Here is a 19,303-nt window from a genome sequence, read left to right as displayed (position 1 = left end):
AACAGTTTTATGGCGTCATTTTCCGTGTTTAGTAGTAGACTTTGAGTTTAGAGAATTTATCAAAGTCTATAAGGCACAGCACACACAGTAGCATCATATCAGCTTTAAATACTGTCCAGTTTCTGTATCATTAACGCCAGCAAAATAACCAGTTTACATAAACTCATTCATTCTGAACATCAATGAAGCTGCATCCTCTTATTGAGAAGCATTGGCAGCCGGTTGTGGGAAAGAGAAGCAAACCTCATACTGGGTGAAGGGGGCAGGCCAATAGGTTATACAGATAATCAATCAGCTCACGGAGAATTACAATTGATTGTTATTGGAGGCAGAGCTTCCAATTAAAATGCAATACATTCAGTACATTGTGCACTTGCACGCATGCACACAAACAGTCAAATCAATAAAAATACCAACATACAGTACTTCATTGAGGGATTTTGATGTTTGAAAAGGTAAACAAAAGCGTAAAAGTCATTACAACTCAGTCAAAATGGTTACAAGGGGCCTACATATTATTTACCATATGTATTGACAGGAGGCTTCTGAGGGGAGAACGGCTCATAATAATGTCTGGAATGGAGTTAATGGAATGCTATCAAACACATGGAAACCATGTGTTTAATGTGTTCGATACCATTCCATGAATTCTGTTCCAGCCATTACTATGGTCCCCTTCTCCCTCATTAATGTGATACAGGCCACCTGTGGTATGTACAATGAGCTCCAAAAGTATTGTGGCCGTGACAATTTGTGTTGTTGTTTTGCCTCTGTACTCCAGCACTTTGGATTAGAAATGATACAATGAGTGTATTTTCATCCATATTGGGGGAACCGTTGGGAAATTACAGCACTTTGTGTACATAGTCCCCCCCATTTTAGGACACCAAATGTACTGGGACAGATTCACTTATGTGTATTAAAGTACTCAAAAGTTTAGTGTTGGTCCCACATTCCTAGCATGCAATGATTACATCAACGTTATGACTACAAACTTGGTGGATGCATTTGCTGTTTATTTTGGTCGTGTTTCAGATTATTTTGTTCCCAATATAAATAAATGGTAAATAATATATTGTGTCATTTGGAGTCACTTTTATTGTAAATAAGAATAGAATAGGTTTCTAAACACTTCCACATTAATGTGGATACTACCATGATTACAGACAGTCCTGAATGTGTCGTGAAGAATGATGAATGAGAACGTTACAGTTGCATGAATATCAAACCCCACAAAAAATGCTACCCTACCATGTCATTGTAATGGTGAGAGGTTAGAATGTCTTGGGGGTATGATATGTGTGTGTCTGTAACTTTCTCACTCATGATTTATTCAGGACTATCCACAATCATGGTAGCATCCACATTAATGTAGAAGTGTTTAGACGCATTCTACTCATATTTACAAGTGACTCCAAAATATATACATTATTTACCATTATTTACCATTCATTTCTATTGGGCACAAAATAATCTGAAACACAAGAAAAACAAAAAGCAAAAGCTTGCTGTAATCATTGGACTACTTTAATACATACAATACCAGTCAAAAGTTTGGACACACCTACTAATTCAAGGGTATTTCTTTATTTTTACTATTTTCTACATTGTAGAATAATAGTGAAGATATAAAATCTATGACATAACACATATGGAATCATGTAGTAACCAAAAAGAGTGTTAAACAAATCAAAATATATTTTATATTTGAGATTCTTCAAAGCAGCCACCCTTTGCCTTGATGACAGGGTTGCAAACTCTTGGCATTCTCTCAACCAGCTTCACCTGGAATGTCTCTATACCTTTGGTCCCCTAAAATATGGGGACTATGTACAAAAATTGCTTTAATTTCTAAATGGTTTACTCGATATGGATGAAAATCCCCTGAAATGAAAACTGACATTCTGCACTTTAACATCCTAGTCATTATATAATTTCAATTTAAAAGTGCTGGAGTGTATATCCAAAAGAACTAAACATGTGTCTCTGTCCCAATACTTTTGGAGTTCACTGTATGTGGTAACAGATAAATAAAAGTCATTTTTTTGTAACATGTAACAATCTATATGATCTACTGTAAATACTGTATCATATTTAGCTACAAATATACATTTTCTATAACATCACCTAGAGACATTGGCAGTTAGAGCAATAAATGAAAGACAAAGTCAATCAATTAAAAGCAGATCCCAGACATCATACAGCAATCTCAATCCATTCAACAACACACCCCAACCCCAACACACCCCAACACATCCCATTTCTAAAACACTTGCAACCAAATGAAAGAGTTTCTAAGGTGATTGTTGTGAGGTAATGTGTTGCAAGGATACTCCTCATGTAAATAAGGAAGAACATTACCATGAATGCAAAGTCAGATGTTTTGCCTTCTAAATAGCCATGTTGGATGGGTAGGCCTACAAGGAAAGCATTTACTTCAGTTCACACTCAATTTACTACTTCTCAATAGCGTTACAACAGTGCGTAAACTCAATTGTTCTGCCGTGAACTGGCCATTGAAAGTAAATTACAACACAATTTGACTTGAATGATTCTTCCGCAGCACCCATTCAAATGAGGCTCCAGAGAGGCTTATACGAAGGTGGGATTGAGGTCTTCCTTGAAGTTGACCACAGGGTGTGTGGAGCGGCAGAGGCCGGCAACACCGTCGTACTCACTGTCCGAGGAGTATGAGGAGGAGCTGTCGCTGGAGGGGTGGTAGCCGTGTGGCAGGCAGGCATCGCAGTAGGGTCGGTGGTAGTAGCAGTAGTCAGCCGAGCTGCTGGAGTCTGAGTCCCAGTAACCATAAGAGTCCCTGCCACGGTCTCGGTCTAGCCCTCCCTCACCGCTCCCCTCCCCGTTTGAAGGGCCTGGGTGGGTGTGTCCTGAGAAGGGGGTGATGGAGCATTTTCGAGGGGGTGGTAGCCGGTGCTCCCACCTCGAGCCATGCCTCCCACACCTATTTGTTGCTCTATGCCCTGCCTCTTCCCATTCTTCTGAATCACTGTCTTCAGGGCGGAGGGGACTGGTCTCTGGGCCAACAGGCTCGAGCTGGGGTTGTATTTTTGAGGGGTGCTTATCTAGTTGTAAGGATCCAGCATCCCTCCTCCTTCCCCAGCGAGGAGTCTCTGACCCTGGGTAGTAACAGGGCGGAGGCCCCCCTCTGGGTTGATGGAATGGAGGTCTGCGTTTCCTCATCACGTAGGGGGAGATACTGGGGTAGCGGAAGAAGAGAGGTGGATGATGGGTGCGAGGGGCATGGAGGGAGAGAGGAGAGCGGACTGAGGGGTCGGTCGAGGAGGGCAGAGTGGGTCTCCTGATCCCCCTGCTGTGATTGGGTGAGCGGAGGGCTGTTTCCATGACAGGGACCACACTCAGTTCCTGGAGGATCTCCTGCAGATGCTCACTGCTCACAAACCCTGCCGGCCTGACGCTTGTCACCCTTGGCAACACGGGATGGCCATGGCAACCTGAGGGTTCTGACTTTCCCACCGGAAAGAGATGGGAAGAAGTAGTGATATAGTTTGACTGACAGGAGGGTGTGGTTTTTGTCCCTGCCCTCTTCCCTGGTGTCCTGACTCCTGTCCTGGAGAAGACAGAGGGCTTAGGGGAGACTGGGAGGTTAGACCTCACCCCTCCACACTGCTGCTGGGACCCAGTCCCCTCAACCTTACACCACCCTGTCTCAGTCTCCATCCCTGCACCCTGGATGTCTTGACCAAATTCTACACTCCACTGTTTAACATTCACACCATCCCCTGGGGGAGGATAGAGGGCAGGTGGAGGAGTAGAGAGAGGAGCAGAGGGAGAATCAGAAGAAGGTGTATAGATAGCAGAAGTAGTGGGAGGAGTAGACATAGGAGGTGCAGAAAAGGTAGGAGAAGAGAGGGGAGGTTCTGCTATGTCCCTGTGTGGCAGGGGAGTTGGAAGGCAGTCGGACTGCACAACTATGGTCTGGGTGAATGAGGAGTGGAGGTTGGTGGTGGAAGAGTCAATTTCCTGGTCCTCGTGGGGGTGGCTACTGGACATGAGGCACAGTAGCTTGTCTTTGGCATTGTTCACCTGCTCCTGCAGACTGTCAATCACAGCATTCTTCTGCAAAATGACAACAACAAGCTTTAAAATCCCCTTCAATACAAAAAACATTATCAACAACAATCTGGGACCTAAAGAGTTGGGTGAAAAGTTAAAGATTAAAGGTTATATGGGAAGTTAGTGATGAATAGAAGAGTACTCAGAATACAAAGCAAATGAGTTTAGGTAGGTATGTATTCTAGTGTTGAGGAGTCACAGAGATTATGTTGAATACAGGACCATGTAAGGGGTAAGTAAGGGGGAGATTCACCACCTTCTATATTAGAGGGCAAGTGAGGGATAAAATACTACATCGCCTACACACTGACTACCTCATTGAGGAGCCTCTTCATGGAGTTGTTCTCCCCCATGAGGTAGTAGATCTCATCCTGGCTGTAGACAGACTGGACACTCTTACTGGGGCTGCTGAAGTACTTCGCCATTTGACTAGGGTTGTTGTGCTCCTCCTCAAACCGACGCCACTGGGTCAACTGGAAAGAGGGGAGAAAGAGGGAGGGAAGAAAGGGATGCCAAGGTAGAGAAAGAGGGGGATTATGATGGATAGTCGGATAACTGTCAGACAAGTGTGCCACACCCTTGGAATCTCCAGGGGTGGGGCACTTCCTTTCCGTCCAGGATGCATTCCTGTATCATTGCATCAGCTGACCACCAGCTACTTATGGGGAGTCATTAATGTGTTGGGGCAGGCTGCACCATGTTGACTCATGGAGATCCAATGTGTCCAATGTGTGTCCAATGTGAGTCACACTCCAGTGTTAACACACAGACACACACACAGACACACACACACACGCACACACACAGAGGGACACACACACACTATGACAAGGTATGGGAAACACTCACATAGCCACTCAAATTGGGCCTGGGGGTTTCTGTCTGTCTGTCTGTCTGTGATGTGTAGGGGCACGTCGATCGCGTCATACTCGTATTTGTAATATTAACTGTTTTTATCACACTTGATTTACTCATGATTGGAAAACCGGAAGTACACTTCAAATGCAGCCAGGTCACCCATGATACAAGTCAGAATTGAACGTCCATCCATGTCTGAGGACGTTGGGAGATGACGTGGAAACTGACCACTAGGGGCAACCGTGGGCACTGTTACCTTCAAATAGGTTTCAGGGTATTGTGGACGGGGATGGTGGATGGGCATAAGCATCTGCCTCTGATGCCAAAGGTTGCAAGTTCAAATCCAGTGATAGAAAGTTGTGTTTTTTAAATGTTTGTTTTAAGACTATCCAGAACCTTAACCCTTACCTTAACCATTCAGACTTAATGCCTAAACTTAACCTTGAACATTTCGAAATGTGACGTTTGAGAAACATGGATGTCTAATTCTGAAGTGAGACTGAGAGCTAGTTGTTTAAATGCCGGTAAAGCCTATACATCAAGTGCACATTACTGTGCTATCACTCAGAGTACATTGTTATGTTCCTTCATTACTGTGCTATCACTCAGAGTACATTGTTATGTTCCTTCACTATTGTGCTATCACTCAGAGTACATTGTTATGTTCCTTCATTACTGTGCTATCACTCAGAGTACATTGTTATGTTCCTTCATTACTGTGCTATCACTCAGAGTACATTGTTATGTTCCTTCATTACTGTGCTATCACTCAGAGTACATTGTTATGTTCCTTCATTACTGTGCTATCACTCAGAGTGCATTGTTATGTTCCTTCATTACTGTGCTATCACTCAGTTCCTTCATTACTGTGCTATCACTCAGAGTACATTGTTATGTTCCTTCATTACTGTGCTATCACTCAGAGTACATTGTTATGTTCCTTCATTACTGTGCTATCACTCAGAGTACATTGTTATGTTCCTTCATTACTGTGCTGTCACTCAGAGTACATTGTTATGTTCCTTCATTACTGTGCTATCACTCAGAGTACATTGTTATGTTCCTTCATTACTGTGCTATCACTCAGAGTACATTGTTATGTTCCTTCATTACTGTGCTATCACTCAGAGTACATTGTTATGTTCCTTCATTACTGTGCTATCACTCAGAGTACATTGTTATGTTCCTTCATTACTGTGCTATCACTCAGAGTACATTGTTATGTTCCTTCATTACTGTGCTATCACTCAGAGTGCTTTGTTATGTTCCTTCACTCATTCACACACATTGTTATACGACCCCGACAGATGAAAATGCACGATTTTCTTACTTAGTCCTATTCAATTATAAACAAAATAGGCAAAAAAACATGCCTAATACATGGCTGGCTACTACTGCCTAATACATGGCTGGCTACTACTGCCTGCATTTATTCTAAGATAGGCTAATTCACTTGCCCCATGTACTGTTTAACTTTACAGAGGAGCAAAACTTCTCCCCTGACACTTATGCCACAACATTTGTACAATCAAAATAAACAATCTACACTTGTCATTTTATTTTCTAATAATCCGTCACTCTGTAAACATGTCTGGTCCAGAATAAATAATAATAGCAAGAAAGCATGGGCTGGTTATACGGCTTGTTCTAATCGCAGGCTCAACCGGTACTTTACAGACAGAAAAAATAGACAATAGTTGTTTCGAGCACACAGCGCTTCACACTATTTTAGTGAAAGAGAAATGCGTGCTGGCAGCTGAAAATAACTGTTTTCCGATCCCGGATCATTAGATATCCGGAATATTCTCCATATCCGTTACAATACTTGTTTTGTCAGAGTACTCGGCATACCCCTAGTGATGTGCGCTAACTGTCTCTCTCACCTGAGGTACAAACAGCATACAGTTGGTGGCGAGGGTACAGATGAAGATGGCCCCAGCCACCATACTATAGACCACGTTGGGCCAGGCCTGCAGGAACCGCGACACCGGGACTCCCACTGCCGTGGACAGGGTGACCAGGCTGACCGCGGTCATGATGGTGGGGGACTGGTTGACCGGAGGGAGGCTGACGTTGCTGGTGAGACCAGCCAGGTAGGTCCCATATAGGAGCAGGCTACCCTGGAGAGACCGCAACACAACCACATTATGTTCATGACATGTTTACCATGACAAACCAACACAAACTCAGGGGAAACAGCAACTATTTGCTCTCATGTTTATCTGAGTATTTCTCCCAGTTATATGCTTTACCTTCATCACGGCGAGGAGGATATGCCACAGGTCTGAGTAGAGAGAGGAGCAGGAGTCCAGCTGAGACAGAGAGTAGGACATGTCCCTCTCCACCACCTTGACCACAGCCCCAATGGACCGAGCACATTTGACCGGGTCGGTTAGACTCCAGGCGGTGAGAACCAGCAGGTCCAGCAGAATCAACAGAGATACCAAGCCCATCAACTGGATGTCTCTGATGATCTGAAACACAGAGTTCAGTAATACACCATGCAACACATACACTCTGTGACACACAGATCATTAAACTTCTTATGGCTGCAGGGGCAGTATTGAGTAGCTTGGATGAAAGGTGCCCAGAGGTGCCAGAGTCAACGGCCTGCTCCTCAGTCCCAGTTGCTGATATATGCATAGTATTATTAGTATTGGATAGAAAACACTCTGAAGTTTCTAAAACTGTTTGAATGATGTCTGTGAGTATAACAGAACTCATATGGCAGGCAAAAACCTGAGAAGAAATCCAAACAGGAAGTGGGAAATCTGAGGTTGGTCGATTTTCAACCCAGCCCCTATTGAATACACAGTGGGATACGGATAAAGTTGCACTTCCTAGAGCTTCCACTAGATGTCAACTGTCTTTAGAAACTTGAATGAGGCTTCTACTGTGTTGTGGAGCCAGATGGGAGCTTGAGTCAGTGGTCTGGCAGAGAGCCAGGTCCTGGTCACACGCATTTCACATGATAGCAACCTGCATTCCATGGCTTCTCTACAGACAGAGGAATTCTTCGGTTGGAACTTTATTGACGATTTATGATAACATCCTAAAGATTGATTCTATACTTAGTTTGACAAGTTTCTTCGACCTGTAATATAACTTTTTTAAGTTTTCGTCCGGCATTCGGATGGACCTGCACGAGTGTTTGGATTTGTGTACTAAACACGCTAACAAAAGTAGCTACTTGGACATAAATAATGGACAAATCAAGCATTTATTGTGGAACTAGGAACTGGGAGTGCATTCTGATGAAGATCATCAAAGGTAAGGGAAAATGTATAATGTGATTTCTGATTTCTGTTGACTCCAACATGGCGGATAATTTTATTTATTTTCTGAGCGCCGTCTCAGATTATTGCATGGTTTGCTTTTTCCGTCAAGTTTTAAAAAATCTGACACAGCGTTTGCATTAAGGAGAGGTATGTCTATATTTCCATGTCTAAGAATTGTATTTATCGACATTTATAATGAGTATTTCTGTAAAATTATGTGGCTCTTTGCAATATCACCGGATGTTTTTGGAACTAGTGAACGTAACGCGCCAATCTATACTGAGATTTTTTTTTATATAAATATGAACTTTATCAAACAAAACATACATGTATTGTGTAACATGAAGTCCTATGAGTGTCATCTGATGAAGATCATCAAAGGTTAGTGATTCATTTTATCTCTATTTGTGCTTTTTGTGACTCTCTTTGGCTGGAAAAATTGCTGTTTTTCTGTGAATTGGTGGTCACCTAACATAATAGTTTGTGGTGCTTTCGCTGTAAAGCCTATTTGAAATCGGACACTGTGGTGGATTAACAACAAAATTACCTTTAAAACGATATAAGATACATGTATGTTTGAGGAATTTTAATTATGAGATTTCTGTTGTTTTGAATTTGGCGCCCTGCACTTTCACTGGCTGTTGTCATATCGATCCCGTTAACGGGATTGCAGCCCTAAGAAGTACAAGCCTTTACCCTCCACCCTCCCCCTCTAAACACACGCACACAAAGGAGGAGTGACGAGTTACAACACCACAACACACACTTCGACCAGAGAGACAGAGTGAGAGGAGCAGCCTGCTTACCACTCTCTTGTCAGGAACACGTTGGGTGAATACTCTGTAGAGCCGCCATGTTTTCCCCAGGATGGGCACAAATACCAGAGTGCTGCCAATACACAATGTCCAGATCCTGGCCTAGGACACAATACAGTAACACCCCATAATATCACCCAATATGGCATCATCAGAACAATGTGTATGTCTGTGTGTGTCTGTGTGATACTTCAGCTCCACTATAAGGGTTGTGTTGCTTTGCCATCAGCGTTGCGTCAATGTGACGTTCTACCCGCTACACAGAATGTGTCGTTTTGAGAGTGGAGAGGGGCGGAGGGGAAGAGTGTAGCAGGGTAGTGGGTGTGTCTTACCTGGAGTATTGCTCTGGCTCCTCCCCCTTGTAGGTGGGTGCGTTCCTCAAAAGCAAATAGGAAGCCACTGCTGTAGGTGAGGATACTTCCACACAGAGTCAGCACATTAAGGTTAGGACTGGACATCTTCACTATCCTGAGACAGAGAGAAATACACACACATATCAACAAAATAAAGGTAAAACTGTTCACGCCTGTCTATCGATTTGAGCAAGTGCATATGCTTTTAAACGTGAGTTTGTGTATGTGTGTGTGCATGTACCTGTTGTTCTTGAAGCGCAGGGTGAAGAGCAGGAAGCAGAAAGCCAGCAAAATGCCACAGGAGAGCATGGTCCAGACAACTGCACAGAGCACTGGGGAGAGAGACCGCCTCTGCAGCTCCCCTTCCATCTACAGTAGATATCAATCACATTTCAATTAGGAGTTCGTAATTGCCAAAACCTTTGGTATGTGTGTGTGTTTGTGTATGTTTTTAATGTGTTAAAAGTATTATATGTGTTTTGGATGCTATTATTTGCTTTCTGGAATGATTGGAGTATGCCCAAAACCTTCAACCTGTATAGTGTTTATTTTCATCACCTAAAACATTTATTGCATAGAACTTTGCAAGCCGAATGCACAGAAAACAGACTACTTTCAAAATATTATTTTTTAAATCAACTACACATTACATAAGGTCGAGAAAATATATCATACTGCAAAAGCTTCTATAACAAATAAAACTGACACAACACTCAGGCCTTTTCTCAATTGGACAAAAGGCCATCCTCCACCCTCCCTCCTCTCTCCTCCGTGACCTGGAAACCAAGTGGTTGGCAAGGTTGGGTAGGTTACTTTCTAAATGTAATCCGTAAAAAAAAAAAAACAGTAAAAAAAAAAATTGTAATCAGTAACATAACTTTTGGATTACCCAAATTTAGTAACGTAATCTGATTACATTCAGTTACTTTTAGATTACTTTCCCCTTAAGGGGCATTAGAAGAAGAATAAAATGTATGTTACCAATTGAACAACATTATTGCAGGATAAATCAATGTTAAACTTCATATAGCTGGCCATATATGGATGATTCATTTGACTTTATGGGTTGGTTATGTTGGCTCCTTCTAACCCATCGCTTTTTACTACATATATAATAATACGATTAAATGTTATCTTTAAATTACATTTATTAATGTCCAAAAATGGATGTATCAACTACAGATTGCCCCTTTAAGTCTATCAAAAGTGTGCGAGTTTGAGCTTGTGTCCATTAGGCCTATGGATTATTTTTTTTTTATGTATCAGCATAAATTAGATGAGCCACTTTTATTCCATAGGCTTGGAATAAAATAATTTGCCTGATGATGAGCGATTTCATGCAAGCTCATTTTTGTCCACTTTCCCTCTCCTCGCCGCCTCTCCTTCATTACCTTTGACATTTTTCAAAAAGAGACAGAGGAGCGAGGACAGAGAAGAGAGGACAGGGGAGATAGGACAGAGGAGAGAGAGTACAGAGGAGAGAGGACAGAGGAGAGAGAGTACAGAGGAGAGAGGACAGAGGAGAGAGGACAGAGGAGAGAGAGTACAGACGAGAGAGGACAGAGGAGAGAGGACAGAGGAGAGAGAGTACAGAGGAGAGTACAGAGGAGAGAGAGTACAGAGGAGAGAGAGTACAGAGGAGAGAGAGGACAGAGGATGCAGGAGTTGCGCAAATGCAAATGAGAAAAGGCCTCAGTGTCCTCTTCTAAGTAGAGGTGGAAGTTTAAGGTGAGGAGATGAGGTCACTGACGGGAGATATCACCAATGGCGCTGACCCCACCGTTACTCTTTCAGGGGTTGAAGTATGGACAGAGTCTCTCTGCGAAGATGTAACTGTGAATGAGTAGATATGAGACCTGGACTCCACATCATGCCCCCCTTCCCAGTCTACATACACGCCCACCCTCTGGTGCTTCTCGACCAGTGGCAGTGGGACAGGGGGGTCTGCAGAGCCCAGTACTTAGTCCTGTTCCTCAGGCCGACTGTCCAGTAGCCACGCTCAGGGTTTAGGCTATTCCCTCCTTTCTTGTTGACAGACTCTCTCCCTACTCCTATGTCCCACTCGGTCTTCCCCTTCACCTGCACCTCGTAGTAGAACCTCCCTGAGGAAAAGCCCTCCTTCCTCAGGACACTGATACCAGGGTAAAACCTCTCAGGGTTGTCAGGGAGGTTCAGCGCTGTTTTGCCGTGGGCCACTTGTTTTACCGTTGTCAGAGAGGATGACTTTGGGGGAGCTGTATCAGGGTCAGTGACTTCTCAAACTGGGACCGAGCTCTACTCACAGCTCTCCTTACTGTTCTTACGTACACAACACTTTGACCAATGATCTCAGACCAGTTCTTGGTGAGAGGAGGGGTGCACAGGGATGGGAAGCTATGGATGAGGTGAAGGTGGTCCTCAGTGTGTGAGAGCTGCTCCAGCTCAGTGTCTCTCCTTCAGCCTGCCTCTCTGCTCCTTTCTGCTCCTCCCCAATCACCTCAATGAGCTCAGCCTGGCTTCTCTGAATGGAGCGCACCAGAGCAGTAAAGACCTCCAAGCTCTCCCTAATATCTCTCTCTGAATTTATTCTGCCTGATTGTACTGTGTCTTTGATGTCCTTCACTTTCTGCAGTCGACCTTGAATCATCTGCTGCATGACATCCTCCATGTTCGCTAGATGAAGCCTCCTTTTTTTCTCCAATGGGACAGTGTTGTGTTTCTTGTGTCTTTTCTCAGTGCATACCTGACACATGTATGTCTGGTTACTTCTACAGAACAGCTCAAGAAGCTTCTGCTACCTCTTACACACTCTGTCCTCCATGTTCATGACAGGCTTGATCAGGTTGTGTTTCTTGAAGGTGGTCAGTACGTGGTGAGAATACGAAGTGAATCTCACAGTAAGAGGCCCGACACTCCAGGCAGGACTTGAAGGCCTTGCATTTCCTCCCAGTGTAGACAGGGTACTTCTCCACATTGGGCAGCTTGGGGTTGGTCTTGGTCCAGCGGTTGGTCCTGGGTAAAAAGTAGCAGTCGCACTCGTTTCAACTGACCTGATTGGCCATTTCAGATATGAAAGTATTGACTTTGAGATCAGGTGTTCTGCTGAATTACTGCTTACACATGGGACACTGACACGGGCTGGTGGTATGCCAGGACCCATGTATGCAGTCCTTGTTGTGTCCACATGGGGTTGGGATAGTGAACACGTATAGACAGATGGGGCACAGGAACTGTTCCTGAGACAGCAGGCTGCTGGTGGAAGCCATGTCTGGGTCTGGGAAGACATCCAACAAAACCACATGGGACTTTTATGAAATCGACACCAGGATTTTTTACTGTCATTTTTTCTCTAGTGTACGGTTGTAGACAACCACTTTACGCAGTTATGCCCAACTAGCTTTCGCAATACATGTAAACAGTGGTACTAACGTATCATTATGGTTTTATATTTTATTCAGAAATATGGTGTTTAGGAACAAATATTTATTAAGAGATAAAAACAAGAAAGGGCACTGATTGACACTTGTTCAATGTGTCAATCAGCATAACACAGTGAAGTGTAATGTAATACAAAAACTCAATTGAACTGTATTTATCCCCTCACGATATTTAGAACTGGGCTGTGACAGATGTTGAAGCTTGATTAAACCGCAACATAACTAAGGCCCTGTGTTCTGAGCAATCACGTGACATAGCAAGCTTTTATCCTGCATTTAAAAGAGTTATCCATAAATGAGAATTACAACAAATATTTAAGCAATTCTCTGAGGATGGTGCTTGACCATCTGATATAAAAAGAAATGGGGACAGTTTGATGAAAAATCTTTGAACATAGGTTAAAATCCAGGCATGTCACATGATTGTGCAAGACACAAGGCCCTAAACATAACATACAACAGACGCAATGCAGCACAAATGAAATAACCTGTAAGAAAGGCCATGCCTTTGCACGTGACTTTCCCCACAGACTCATTAGGGTGATTTCTCCCCTTCTCAGCTGTCTATCACAACCTCCTGGTTTCCACTAATCAGAGTGCCCAAATGCACATTTGGACTGTGACCCCTCCCACTCCAGGTCAGAGTGGCCATCGCTGTCGGCAGATGAAGACGCAAGTTCCCAAGGGCCGGCATTTATATGCCCTCCAAAGAAAGATTGGTGGACCAAGATTCAGAGGTTAGATTAAGAAGGAAGAGGGGGTGTTTGCTCGATTGTGCTTGGGACATTTGTTTGTTTGTTTGTACCTTTACCCCTTTTTTCTCCCCAATTTCGTGATATCCAATTAGTAGTTACAGTCTTGTCCCATCGCTGCAACTCCCCTACGGACTCATAAGAGGCGAAGGTCGAGAGCCATGCGTCCCCCGAAACACGACCCTGCCAAGCCGCACTGCTTCTAGACACGCCAATGTGTCAGAGGAAACACCGTCCAGCTGGCGACCAGAGTCAGCTTGCATGTGCCCGCCCTGCCACAAGGAGTCACTAGAGCGTGATGGGACAAGGAAATTGATAAGAGAATTTTGTTCTTCGGGTTCATAACCCAATTTAATTGTGATTACTCAGTATGCTATGTCAGGATTTGTAAGATACTGATAGAAATGAAAACAGACAGAGGCCCAGTCTACCACAGTTAAATGTTTATTCACGGGAACGTTCTGAAGTCAAGAATACAAAGATTTGTATTCTTGAGGAAGATTTGCGTGCATCCATTAAAACCACAAGTCCATTCCTTCATATGTATCACAAAGACAACTTCTATGTGTTTGTGTGTGCTGGTGAACAAGAGCCAATAAAACTCTAGATATGGACATATCTGCCTGTAGCGAGTCAGAATCTTAACAAACAGAAATATTTACTAGCGGGTGAGGGCATTCACAGCTGACTGCTCAGACAAGCTCCAGCTAGCTGTTTTCACAAACTTCTACTCACCTCTGTGTGTGTATTCAGAAGGTGCAGCCATGTCAAAGTCAGTATATTTTGTACTCAATCTTGTAGAGCGATCTGTGAGGGAATTTTGCTATGCCTAAGCATAAAGTTCTCATTTTAGAGTGCCATTTACCATGGCTTGTCCCTGTCTCTTAGTGCTAGGCTGCACTGCAGCTTCTCTCAAAGGTAAAGTACATGGATGAATTAACCCTTAACATGACTGTCAGCTGAACCATGTATCTTTATGGTTGCCATTTATCCAATACCTTCACACTTTCTGTTCATATTATGTAGGAGTTCATAATGCTGTTTTTGTTGTAGCCACAGAAGATTTACTGAGGATTTGACCAAATAACAAAGATATCGAAAAGCAGTGTGCCCATTGCAGATAATTTTATTCATGCAAAGATGATTAAATGTAATATTTTCACACACCATTTTTCAGATACAGGTGCATATATTGGGGCAGGATTAGTAAGGAGCTACATGTTCACTTTGTCATCATACAATCGTAAAAGACATCACAATAGACTCCTGCAAATGCGATTCCAGATTTCTGAGCAAGATACAATCTATATATCTACACTGAACAAACATATTAACGCAACATGTGAATTGTTGGTCCCATATTTCATTGGCTGAAAGAAAAGATCCCAGAAATGTTCCATACGCATAAAATGCTTATTTCTCTCAAATTTTGTGCACTAAATTTTACATCCCTGTTAGTGAGCATTTCTACTTTGCCAAGATGATCCATCCACCTGACAGGGGTGGCATATTAAGTTCATTAAACAGTATGATCATTACACAGGTGCACCTTGTGCTGGGGACAATAAAAGGCCACTCTAAATGTGCAGTTTTGTCACACAACACAATTCCACAGATGTCTCATGTTTTGAGGGAGCATGCAATTGGCATGCTAACTGCAGGAATGTCCACCTGAGCTGTTGCCAGAGAATTGAATGTTCATTTCTCTATCATAAGCTTCCTCCCAACGTTGTTTTAGAGGATTTGGCAGTACGTACAACTGGGGTTGGATGGATACATGTTGGCTGGGTGTGGTTGGGGAAATGGGATGAGATGAGAGGTTGGGGGTGTGAAATAATGAATTGAGAAAATGAATTGATTTGAATTTAAATATTATACCTGTAACCCCTCAACAACAACAAAATATATACCTCTCTAGTGATTGAAAATAAATCAATGTATGGAAAGTCCTGTTCTTTAGGATGTCAACGACACATGAGTGAAATCTCAATCAGATTGTCTCCCAGAGAGATGATCAATGGTGCTGACATTTTATCAATGCCACAAAACCCAAGGTTGAAGTATGGGTAAAGTGTGTCAGTGAAGGTACAACCAGTAAACAAGTTGATACGAGAACTGGTATGAGCATCGTACAAGGAGACCTCACCCTCTTCATAATCCACATAGACCCTATCGTCTGGGGCTTCTTACTCAGGGAGAGGGGGGTAGAGTCTGTGGTGCAGGCCTGATAGACATTCCCTTTTCCCAGCTGGACAGTCCAGAGTCCATTCTCAGGCTTTTCTGCAATAACCTTTCTGTTGATGGACACTCTGGCCACTCCTTCACTCCAGAGAGTATTTCCCTTCACCTGCACCTCGTAGTAGAATCTCCCTGAGGAGAAGCCCTCCTTTCCCAGGATGCTGGAAATGTGGAAAACATTTCTGGGTTGCCAGGGAGGTTTTGTCTTCTACCCGCATGTCTTGCTTGTTTCGTATCTTCAGAGAGGAGAAGATTTGGGTGGGCAGTATCAAGGTCCAGAGTTACATCTACTGACCACTGCTGTATCATCTTCAGCTCAGAATCACATAACCTCTTCACTTCCTTGTTCAGTGTCTCTTCAAACTGAGAGCCAGCTCTCCTCACAGCGTTCTTCACCGTCCCAATATACTCAACACTCTTGACTCCTGATCTCCGATCAGTCCTTGGTGGTTAGTGTTGCTCAGGGATGGGAAGCTCTGGAGGGGGTGAAAGTAGTCCCTGGTGTGTGAGAGATGCTCTATCTTAGAGCGTCACTGCTTTAGCTCAGTGATTTCCGTCTCCAGCTCTTTAATGAGCCCTTCAGCCTGGCTCTCCGCTGCTTTCTGCTTCTCCTCAACCGCCTCAATAAGCTCAGCCTGGCTCTCTGCTGCTTTCTGCTTCTCCTCAACCGCCTCAATAAGCTCAGCCTGGCTCTCTGCTGCTTTCTGCTTCTCCTCAACCGCCTCAATAAGCTCAGCCTGGCTCTCTGCTGCTTTCTGCTTCTCCTCAACCGCCTCAATAAGCTCAGCCTGGCTCTCTGCTGCTTTCTGCTTCTCCTCAACCGCCTCAATAAGCTCAGCCTGGCTCTCTGCTGCTTTCTGCTTCTCCTCAACCGCCTCAATAAGCTCAGCCTGGCTCTCCACTGCTTTCTGCTTCTCCTCAACCGCCTCAATAAGCTCAGCCTGGCTCTCCACTGCTTTCTGCTTCTCCTCAACCGCCTCAATAAGCTCAGCCTGGCTCTCCACTGCTTTCTGCTTCTCCTCAACCGCCTCAATAAGCTCAGCCTGGCTCTCCACTGCTTTCTGCTTCTCCTCAACCGCCTCAATAAGCTCAGCCTGGCTCTCCAATGCTTTCTGCTTCTCCTCAACCGCCTCAATAAGCTGAGCCTGGCTCTCCACTGCTTTCTGCTTCTCCTCAACCGCCTCAATAAGCTCAGCCTGGCTCTCCACTGCTTTCTGCTTCTCCTCAACCGCCTCAATAAGCTCAGCCTGGCTCTCTGCTGCTTTCTGCTTCTCCTCAACCGCCCCAATAAGCTCAGCCTGGCTCTCCACTGCTTTCTGCTTCTCCTCAACCGCCTCAATAAGCTCAGCCTGGCTCTCTGCTGCTTTCTGCTTCTCCTCAACCGCCTCAATAAGCTCAGCCTGGCTCTCCACTGCTTTCTGCTTCTCCTCAACCGCCTCAATAAGCTCAGCCTGGCTCTCTGCTGCTTTCTGCTTCTCCTCAACCGCCCCAATAAGCTCAGCCTGGCTCTCCACTGCTTTCTGCTTCTCCTCAACCGCCTCAATAAGCTCAGCCTGGCTCTCCACTGCTTTCTGCTTCTCCTCAACCGCCTCAATAAGCTGAGCCTGGCTCTCCACTGCTTTCTGCTTCTCCTCAACCGCCCCAATAAGCTCAGCCTGGCTCTCCACTGCTTTCTGCTTCTCCTCAACCGCCCCAATAAGCTCAGCCTGGCTCTCGGCTGCTTTCTGCTTCTCCTCAACCGCCCCAATAAGCTCAGCCTGGCTCTCTGCTGCTTTCTGCTTCTCCTCAACCGCCTCAATAAGCTCAGCCTGGCTCTCCGCTGCTTTCTGCTTCTCCTCAACCGCCTCAATAAGCTCAGCCTGGCTCCCGGCTGCTTTCTGCTTCTCCTCAACCGCCTCAATAAGCTCAGCCTGGCTCTCTGCTGCTTTCTGCTTCTCCTCAACCGCCTCAATAAGCTCAGCCTGGCTCTCGGCTGCTTTCTGCTTCTCCTCAACCGCCTCAATAAGCTCAGCCTGGCTCTCCACTGCTTTCTGCTTCTCCTCAACCGCCTCAATAAGCTCAGCCTGGCTCTCCACTGCTTTCTGCTTCTCCTCAACCGCCTCAATAAGCTCAGCCTGGCTCTCTGCTGCTTTCTGCTTCTCCTCAACCGCCTCAATAAGCTCAGCCTGGCTCTCTGCTGCTTTCTGCTTCTCCTCAACCGCCTCAATAAGCTCAGCCTGGCTCTCCACTGCTTTCTGCTTCTCCTCAACCGCCTCAATAAGCTCAGCCTGGCTCTCTGCTGCTTTCTGCTTCTCCTCAACCGCCTCAATAAGCTCAGCCTGGCTCTCTGCTGCTTTCTGCTTCTCCTCAACCGCCTCAATAAGCTCAGCCTGGCTCTCCACTGCTTTCTGCTTCTCCTCAACCGCCTCAATAAGCTCAGCCTGGCTCTCCACTGCTTTCTGCTTCTCCTCAACCGCCTCAATAAGCTCAGCCTGGCTCTCGGCTGCTTTCTGCTTCTCCTCAACCGCCTCAATAAGCTCAGCCTGGCTCTCGGCTGCTTTCTGCTTCTCCTCAACCGCCCCAATCTCTCGGCTGCTTTCTGCTTCTCCTCAACCGCCCCAATAAGCTCAGCCTGGCTCTCCACTGCTTTCTGCTTCTCCTCAACCGCCCCAATAAGCTCAGCCTGGCCACTCTCTATAGAGCGCATTCATTCTGTAAAGATCTGCAAGCTTTCCTTTATCTCTTTCTCTGCATTTATTTTATTGGACTGTGCTGTTCCTTTAATCTCCTTAACTTTCTGCAGTCGACCCTGAATTATTTGCTTCACATCAACGTCCATCTTTTCCAGCTGAGCTTTCATGTCCCTGCTTTCGTCCACTAGAGAGACGATGTTGTGGGCATTGTGGTCAAGTCTCTGTGCAGAACTGACACACATATGTCTGGTCAGTCTTACAGAACTGCTCCAGAGGTATATCATGCCTCTTACACAATCGTTCTTCAAGATTCCCCACAGGGTTGATCAGCTTGTGTTTCTTTAAAGCTGGGACATTCTTATGAGTCTCCAGGTGAGTCTCACAGTGTGAAGCCTGACAATTTAGACAAGACTTCATGGCCTTGACCTTCCCTCCAATGCAGAAGTCGCAGTTCAGTTCTCCAGCTCCAGGTTTGGCTGCCGCTTGCTCCAAGTGGTTGGTGTCATTCCCTTGACCTGGTGCCCAGAAGCAATCAACCAGTTCAGAAATGAAAGTATTGACCTTTGGCTCAGGTCTTTTGGGGAATGTGTGCTTACACAGTGGACACTGGCACATGACATTGGTTCTCCAGTATTCGTTGATACAAGCCACGCAGAAGTTGTGATTGCATGGGGTTGTGACTGGATTCTTGAAAACATTCCGACAGACAGAATGGAACTGATCTTCAGACAGTACAGTGCTAAATGATGCCATGCCTGCGAATAAACAGAAAGTGAAATCAATTTTCCTGAACGAGTCAGCAATCTGTGTTATTTTGCCATTTACAAAA

At 44.8% G+C, this 19,303-nt stretch overlaps 2 protein-coding genes across 2 annotated transcripts in view; both read right to left on the bottom strand.

Annotated features, from left to right (window-relative positions):
* Positions 1-301: 301 nt before the first annotated feature.
* Positions 302-19,303, bottom strand: part of LOC110520463 (putative G protein-coupled receptor 156) — a 35,162-nt gene continuing 16,160 nt past the window's right edge. The window contains exons 3-9 of the mRNA XM_021597798.3: positions 9,638-9,765; positions 9,376-9,511; positions 9,035-9,145; positions 7,203-7,424; positions 6,834-7,070; positions 4,407-4,565; positions 302-4,095 (exon numbers count right to left, since the gene is read on the bottom strand). Coding sequence (XP_021453473.2) covers positions 2,593-4,095; positions 4,407-4,565; positions 6,834-7,070; positions 7,203-7,424; positions 9,035-9,145; positions 9,376-9,511; positions 9,638-9,765 — 2,496 coding nt within the window. The 3' untranslated portion in view covers positions 302-2,592. The remainder of the gene's footprint in view (positions 4,096-4,406; positions 4,566-6,833; positions 7,071-7,202; positions 7,425-9,034; positions 9,146-9,375; positions 9,512-9,637; positions 9,766-19,303) is intronic.
* Positions 14,673-19,089, bottom strand: LOC149984690 (uncharacterized). Its single transcript, XM_090230525.1, has 2 exons — positions 18,735-19,089; positions 14,673-18,383 (listed from the first exon to the last, which is right to left on the bottom strand). Exons 1-2 carry the CDS (start codon positions 19,087-19,089, stop codon positions 16,333-16,335), a joined length of 2,406 nt encoding a protein of 801 aa, XP_090086651.1. The 3' UTR covers positions 14,673-16,332.

This window comes from Oncorhynchus mykiss, chromosome 3 (genome assembly GCF_057628025.1).
Source record: "Oncorhynchus mykiss isolate SJ-2025 chromosome 3, ASM5762802v1, whole genome shotgun sequence".
Lineage (NCBI taxonomy): Eukaryota > Metazoa > Chordata > Actinopteri > Salmoniformes > Salmonidae > Oncorhynchus > Oncorhynchus mykiss.
Note: the sequence above shows the minus strand (reverse complement) of the source record. Positions and strands in the feature narration are given on the sequence as shown.

What these genes read in the sequence shown, in the direction of transcription:
- LOC149984690 (XM_090230525.1), bottom strand. Translation starts at nt 19,089, where the DNA reads ATGTGCCAGTGTCCACTGTGTAAGCACACATTCCCCAAAAGACCTGAG. An exon ending in TATACCTCTGGAGCAGTTCT is followed by an intron (nt 18,384 to 18,734) that starts GTAAGACTGACC and finishes GTTGAGGAGAAG; the next exon opens with CAGAAAGCAGCCGAGAGATT.